This window comes from Grammomys surdaster, unplaced genomic scaffold (assembly GCF_004785775.1).
Source record: "Grammomys surdaster isolate TR1022 unplaced genomic scaffold, NIH_TR_1.0 239, whole genome shotgun sequence".
NCBI classification, from domain to species: domain Eukaryota; kingdom Metazoa; phylum Chordata; class Mammalia; order Rodentia; family Muridae; genus Grammomys; species Grammomys surdaster.
Genome location: NW_021604684.1, coordinates 1,134,859 through 1,143,232, shown reverse-complemented (window position 1 = coordinate 1,143,232; position 8,374 = coordinate 1,134,859). Strand labels below are relative to the sequence as shown.

The following is an 8,374-nucleotide window of genomic DNA, read 5'->3' as shown; positions in this document are numbered from 1 at the left end:
CCTAGCAGACTATCATATTCCAGGGCAATCCCCACCCACAAGCAAAGAAGAAAAACAAGTGAAAAAAAAATAACCTCCAAGTTGCTTGGGACGGATGGAAGCATGAAAAAGTAGTTCTGGGGGGAGTAAGGGAAAGGCAAATATCTTCAAAATTCTTCATATAAAACTATCAGAAATTAATAGAAATAATTCCCAGAAGGTTGATAGTACAAAATAGGTAACAAAACACTGTTTGTATTATCCTACATGAATTGTTCAGATTCTATTGGAATTTTGCTTCTCTAACCACTTAACCTAATGGGTGTATCATTCATAGCCGAGCTGTGCAAAGACAGTGGGCTAGCTTGTTGAGAAGTCAAATGTAAGATTCGGAGGTGGCATGCAAGATTAGGTTTATTGAAACTTGCAAAGAGGGAACTAGAACAACAAAAAGTCAGGCAGAAGACACCTCAAAAAGCTAAGACTCAGTGCCACAGGTTAGACAGATAGTGCCTCTGTCCTTCACAGTGCCTAACAATACATGTACTCTACACCATGTTACCATCCCTGGATAGCAAGTGGCTATCTCTTGTCCCCTCCAAGATGCTCCTTTACCACACCCAACTCTCTTAAGGAGAGAAGTTGGAAAATTAGAATTCATAAGCAGTATCATGATTATCTTAGTTGGCTTTGTCCTAGCCTTAGTCCCTTTTCATTGTCACCTGACAGGGAAAATGTCTCAGAATGAGAGAATTTCCAGAAGGTGGCAATAGTTGCTGAACCTCTATCTTTCTCAGATATTAAATAGTCAGTGCAAGACTATCACCACATGGAAAACAGCATAGATTAGTAGAGAACTAGATCTAACAAAGCCATGTGCTTCTGTGAGAATAGTGATCTGGCTTGAGGACTGAGAGAGTTCACGCTAGGGATATTCAATGTCAGCTTCATGTTCTGTGGTGGTACTAGGCGTCGTTGTAGTAAATGTGGGTGTGGTGGTAGGCAAGGCTGGTGTGGTTGTATCATCAGGAAATGGAGAGGTCCCAGGTCCAGGTGAAGGGATTGTGGTAGGAGATGCCGTAGAGGGAGAGGTGCAGGGATCTTGGCAGGACCTTCCATCTGTATGAATGACGATGGTGGTATTGGTGGGGTTGCCAAAATGGCCAAAGTAAAAGGCCAGAGCTGTAATGGCTGTGGCTACTAGACAAGCCAACAGACATATTAGGAATATTTTCCAGAGGGAACACGAGTTTTTCGTAACCTGAAAAGCATTACAAGAGTGATTATTTCTGCAAACGCAAATGGTAACAGGTAACAGATTTCAATTAAAAGATGAATGTATTTCATTATTCTTAAAGGCTGTTAGGGATAAACAAATGTCTTCCCTTACATACACACACAACATAACATATAATTCTGTAAGGACAACAAAATCCCTCGGTGATCCCTTTTATATTAAAGTAATGTTTTCCTATTAAATAGATTGCCTTAGAAATCATCATAATATTATCAGGTCCAAATGTCTCAAAGTAGATAATTTTTCTAGTTAATAGTGGCAAGTATAAAAGTGAAGGACATTTAGATAGTTGTATTTGGAAGGTGGAACATTGCAGGGACATTTTTGTTTATTTTTTGTTCATTGTTCATTCTATCTAAATTTTCACATTTATGTATTAACACGTAATTAAAATTATTAAATATATTTTCCACATCAAGCATAAATGCAAGGATCTCACTGAAATATACAGAGAGAGTAAGTCAGCTTTAATCTTTGTAATATTAAAGACACACAATCTAGTGCTATTCTTTTGTGGGAGACCTTATGGTGTCTTAGGAACCTCATAGAAGTGCCGGAAAAGGACTTTACTCTCTTATTTCAAATTATTCTAAGAAACAATAGATGTCCTAACTACCTCCCTCAGACCTTACCCGATGCAGTTCACATATCACGTGGTGTGATCTACATCTGCAGTGCGTTCCTTCAGATGAACAGTATGGATTCCTTAATAACTGTACAGAAAAAGACAGAAAGTCAATTTAAAAAGCAAGTCTTAAACTTGAAGAATGAGGAAAGTTTATGTGATCTGGGAACATAGCACATAAAACAAACGCAAAATAATGTGAAAGTAACATGGTACAAAGGAAGAATTAGGTAAATTCTATGAGTATAATGATATGTGCTTAGTGATGACACAGGTATATTGTTTATAGTTCACATCAAATGATTGAAGAAAGAAAATAAGTTGATCATATCAATAGCTTCCTTGGTACCATTGAACAAATATAAAGAGCCAGTCTTGACAAAAGGGGGTCAAGCAAAATGACTGCATGAGTTAAAATCAATGGGATAATTCCTAAATGTGAAAGGAACTGTTTACTTCAAGATGATGTTTAACAGGAAGGCATGAGGACGGTCCCATTAAAGGAAAGAGAAGTGGATAATGTTTTCCTAAAAGTTCTTCTCAGTACATATAGATAGCAGACAAAGTAAAGACAAAATTGTCAACATTTGCAGGATAGTTTAAACTGGCAGAATCTTGAACAATCAATCATATAATCAAATAACAACTCACAGTTTATTAGTTATATAAGGAGATATACATGAATATATAATGAATATATATAAGGAAATATATAAGGAAATATACATGAGAAAGCCATTGCTTTCTCATGATGGGCACATGTGTGTCCGAGTAGTAATGAAGTATATAAGTTGCCAAAATACATAAACTGCAATAGAATTCACACATAGAAAACTATAAGCTTTAATGAGGAGCAAGAGGCAACTTCAATAAGCATCTTCTTACAAAAAGTTTCAGTAAGCGTATAACCTATCAGTTCCCTGAATTATTAGTAATATGAGACATGAGTTAATTGATATATGATCAATATAATTGTAATTTTTAGAAGAAGTGCTTTGGTTGTTTGATAATAATTTCATGTGATAAAATAACAAACTAGAAGGATTAGATTAAGTTAAATTTGAAGAGGGAACACCACTGACTTTCTCTAGGTAAGATTCTGGGTATGTTAGGTTTTTAACGATTTCCTAAGGTTCACAAGATAAGTCCCACATAATTGTTCAAAACAAGGCTCCTCTGTCTGATGTTTAAGTAGCACAAGCGGGTTCATCTGTCAGAATAGTGAAAAAATGGTACACAGTGGATTTGAATCCCTCCTTTGTTTCATTGGGTTTTTTCTTTTTTTTTCTTTTTTTCTTTTCCTTTTTCTTTTTCTTTTTCTGTTTCTTTTCTTTCTTTCTTTCTTTCTTTCTTTCTTTCTTTCTCTCTCTTCCTTTCTTTCTCTGTTTGTTTTTGTCATCAGGGAATTTTGTTTAATTGTTTTCTTGGCATAATTAAATATATTACATAATGGATTGAATTGAATCAATATTTTCTTTATTGTGAGCAAGCACCATAAATCACATTCTGTGGCATTGGGTCATAACCAAACTGCTGAACATATGCGGTTAAAGCAATGATGTACAGTACTCTTGAAATTCCAGGAAAAGTATTAATTACATGTATGGTAGTCTAGTTTTAAAAAACTAAACTGCTCTCATGTTCCACTTAAAGGAATAAGACAATATTCTAGGAAGCTCTAACATTGCTGTTAGTTTGTATACAAATTCTAGTTGAAAAAAAAACACTTTCTTATGTCATGAACATAGATGTTGAACTGAAAAGTAGCTTATTTTTTATAAAGGAGAATATGAGAGAAAAATTCAGTTTCTGACTCTGAATAGCTACCTGCACCCATCAACATTACGTTTTCTTATTTGTGAATTCAAGGCATTAAGTTTGAGTATGAAATGAGCCTGAGATCACTCAAATATGTTTTCATGAGTCTGAGAAAAGCCTGATTTGCACCAACAGAGTAATGCATTATCAACAAAGTTCTCTCTGCCATGAGGTACTTTCTATAGTTGTTATCTTGATTCTAAATAGACACATTTCTGTGGAAAAATAGACAATAAGTGCTTCCAATGGATTAGTCTATGTAAAAATAAAATACACTACAATATTTGCTGTTAAGATAACTCTTCAAATCATCTAACCAAGTTGTTTTTGTTTTGTTTTCCCTGCAGATATCTCATGATATGTTTTGATATATATACTAACGTCCATGCATCAAGGCTAATTCTCAGATATTCAAGAATATATAAAAACGTAGTCTGACATACTAACTAACACATCTATGATAATGACAACCGGATTCCTTCTGCAATAATAAAGTTTAAACGTCCCTTCATGGTTACATGCTGAAATCAAGAATATTAGACATGAGAGGTATTAAAAGTTGTCTATAGTACTCACCTGCTCTCCCACATTTTGCTCAACATTCATAGTATATTGCTGCTGCTTTCTAACCATTCTGGGGCAGATGGTCTCAGTTGCAAGTCCAAGAAGTTATGTGCCAACTCTGTGGATTAGAATGAAGAAACTCTGAACCTCTGTTAGGTTAATAATTGTGCCTTTAGTCGATGTGAATTCTCTAAACTTATAGCTATTTATCCCCTTGGAAGAGGTCTAAAGGATAAAGAAAAGTAGAGACACTGGCTGCCTTTTAAAGTACCAAGAAGGAAATCGTCTCTTATAAGGCTTTAGGATGCTGGGAATATAGAAACTCTTGCTCCATTGTTGATTTCATGCAGTTTCTCACAGTTTAGGAATCCTGTGAGGCTTCCGAATGAGCCACAAAGCCACTCCCCGATTATTCATATTGAGGAATCCTTTACCTAAGCAAACCGAAGGATTAGGGTGTGGACCAAATTCAAAGGATTCAGTGATAAGACATGCTGAGATTTGGGGATTAAGATAAATTTACACTCCACAGTAAATACAACTGTCTCCATTTTTAACATAGGAATCTTATATTAGTAACCATGGGTGCATTCCTTGTCATGAAACAGTTTGGTCACAGTGGTCACATACTTGAAACGAACAAAGTTTCCTCTAGGTTTGAGATTGTGACCCCACAAAATTAGATAGAACTAAGTAGCTTCAAAGTCTTCTAATACCAAAGGAAACATAAATGAATTATGTTAAACACACTGCTAAAGCTTTGAGCAAATGTAACTAGAAAAACTTTTGCTAATGAACAATAAGCATAATTATATTTTATCCTTAAAATAGATAAATTTAGATGGTAGAGAACATCAGTTGTGTTATTCTAATCATTGACTATGTTGAATTGGTTGAGTAAAATAGCACTAGAATGATTTTGGCTAAAGGCAAATATTAGAGATAATGTATTTTAGAAGCTTTCAATTCTATAAATATAGGATGACATGAAGCTAATGTCACCACCTTCTTGGGATACTGTATCTTGCTTTAGATTATACAGTGATTTTTCCCTGTTTTCCATCACTCTTGATAGAACTCTTTTGGAACAGGAAAGACTCAGAGAAAGGTTGTGCCCTTGATTATTTTCCATGTTTCACAGGGAAAAGTGGACATGACACAGTATTCAAAACCGAGGTGATGCTTGGAATTAACTTCAGAGTTCATGTTCTGAGTCCCTCTGGCAGATCCAAACTGTAGCAGAGAACAAAGAAAACTGACTTAAAAGGCCTGTGAGTCCTGTTTCTAAAGGATTATGCTGAGGAGAAGCTAGGGAATAAACCAAATAACTCCAAAAATAGTGTTTGGGGAATAAAGCTTATATTCAAAATGTATATTGCGCTTCTGTGAAATGTCCAGAAATAAAATATCTTGATTATATGGAATTTCTATTTCATATCCTCAAAAATCTTTCATGCCATTTTTCAAAATAACTACATTAATTCACATTCCTACCATGAATATTTCCCGCTTCTCTCTGTTCTCACCAACCTTGGTTGACTTTTCCCTTCTAGATAACAGTTATTTTAAAGATGATATCTCACCACAGTTTTCCTTTTAGTTCCTGATAACCGTGATGCTGAACAACTAACTCTTCATTGACCTGTTAACCATGTGGGTTTGTGTTGAGACATGCCTACTTACATTTTCTTTGCCCATTTTTAAGTGAGGTTATTTGTTTTATTATGAAATGCTAGGTTCTTGTATAGTTTTGATATTAGTTCGTCAAATGCACATGCTACAAACACTCTGTGTGTGGGTTGACACTGTTGATTGTTTCTTTGCTGTGCAGAAGGATGGACTCTCCACATTCGTCTGATTTTTATTTTGGAGTCATATCTAAGAAATTGCACAAGCCGACGCTGTGTAACATTCGCATTCACTTACAATACTTTTTGCAGTTTCAGATCTTACATTTTTATGACTCTGACCTGATTTTAGGTGGATCATGTATACTTGCTATGAGAAGGGTAGAATTTTAGTGAATCTGCTTGGAGTATCAGTTTTCCTAGTGCCATGCACTGAAGAGACTATCTTTTCCTCATTGTGTGTTCTTGCATATGGTCAAAATCAATTAACATTTATTTATTTATTTATTTGATTTCTTTTTTTGAGACAGGGTTTCTCTGTGTAGCCCTGGCTGTCCTGGAACTCACTCTGTAGACCAGGCTGGCCTCAAACTCAGAAATCCGCCTGCCTCTGCCTCCCAAGTGCTGGGACTAAAGGCGTGCGCCACCACCGCCCGGCTAAAATCAATTAACAAAAAAAATATGTATTTCATTACAACTTTTTATATTTATGTTAGCACACTTCGTTTGTCAATATATTTTTAATTTTAATTTTAGACGCTATTTACCACATGTAGGATATGAATGCTTTGATTAATACCCCATGAACATGCAAATTTTTGTACTATGAGTTTTAGGAACTTCTGGAATTTACACATTTATTAGGTGGTTAGAGAGTTGACTGACATGTGAATGAACCCTGATATTTATTCTTCACAGTAATAGCCCATATCGGTGTCAAATAGTGTGGGCACTTGACTTTTGACAGAGGTCCTGTCCTTCAACCTTGCTTTTCCTGCAACCGTTTCATTATTCTAATTACTATCTGCATCTCTACATTTTTATCCTTTGACTCAGTTTTCTCCCTACAGATATTTTATTACAAGTTTAGGCATACTGTGGGGCCAAGCATAAGCAACTATAATTTAAAACATTAGTTCTTCCAGGGTGGGGACTACGTTTATTATATAAAATGAATTTCCCGAGCGGTTCAAATATAACCTTATAGTTTATTAGAACTTAACTACTATGAGATTGCTAACTGACAAATTGCTGGATTGGGCTTAGCAAGTTCCATAAATATATAGTTTATGATAGTTACAATGAGTGTTCCACTCATTTGAGACTTTGGAGTAGCTAAGAGAGTTAGAGCTGATGAGAGAATTGCCACACATAAATACCAGCTGTCATTTTTATATCTGAGAACTCTACCCATCCTACAGAAAGTTTCACTAACAGCAAAGGCTTCAAATTTCTCATTTCTGCTATCTTGATAGTTTTTAACCCTCCACCCTGTCACGTGGCTATCACTGTTATGGACTAGTTACAGCACCCAGAGACTTTAGTCAACCCAGGCTTCTGTCAACCCAGGCTGTTGTTTCCATGAAGTATGGAAGCAACATTTTACAACATCATGGCCAGAGTGACACAGACAGAAAAATCTTTATGCAGGAATATGAGTGATGGAAGCAATAAGGATGATTTAATTATTAAGGCGTATTCTAGGAATTCCTAAAGATTAGCAACAAAAATGTTAAAAACATCAAAACTCGTGTCTAATACCTATGATAATGAACAGGAACCACTAGTATTAAACTCCAGTGCACGTACAAGACAATATATTCTGGCCTTCAAATGCGTCTTTTATCGTTCATAGTCTATAAGTTATCTTCATAGACTCCATATCATCATGGCCTTGGAAACAAGTAATAAAGATATCACAAGTATGCTTATGGGCTTGCTTTTGTAAGTGATATTGTTATGATGGTGATTTTAAAATAAATAATACAAACTCATGCATGTTCCTTGCTTGCTATTACAGTCTCTGTGAGCCCATGTGAGCCCTGCTTAGTTGATTCAGCGGGACATGATCTCCTGATGACCTCTGTTCTCTTTGACTCCTACAGTCTTTCCTCCCCCTCTTCAGTGGATCCCTCATCTCTGAAGAGAGGGACCTCTGTACCTGGTTCTCTGTGTGTATATTATGGATATTCGCTTGGTGGTTTAGTGTGACTTTTAACAGTGGGAGCAAGTGGTATCTCTGAGTCTTCTCTTCCTATTGGGTTGCCCTGTCTAGCCTCAATATGAAAGCTTTCACCATGTCTTGTGTCTTGTTTTGCCCTGTCTTGTTGTTGTCTGGTCGAGGCCTGCTCTTTCCTGCAGAGGAAATAGAAGGGGAGTGGATCTGAATGAGGAGGGAGGTTGGTGGGGGAGCTAAGAGGAGTGGAGAGAGAGAGAAAGAGAGAGAGAGAGAGAGAGAGAGAG

At 36.1% G+C, this 8,374-nt stretch overlaps 1 protein-coding gene across 1 annotated transcript; it reads right to left on the bottom strand.

Annotated features, from left to right (window-relative positions):
- Positions 1-904: 904 nt before the first annotated feature.
- Dynap (dynactin associated protein) lies at positions 905-4,352 on the bottom strand. The gene is made up of 3 exons (XM_028774189.1): positions 4,296-4,352; positions 1,909-1,989; positions 905-1,240 (listed from the first exon to the last, which is right to left on the bottom strand). The coding sequence occupies exons 1-3, from the start codon at positions 4,350-4,352 to the stop codon at positions 905-907; spliced, it is 474 nt and encodes a 157-aa protein (XP_028630022.1).
- Between the last annotated feature and the right edge of the window lie 4,022 nt (positions 4,353-8,374).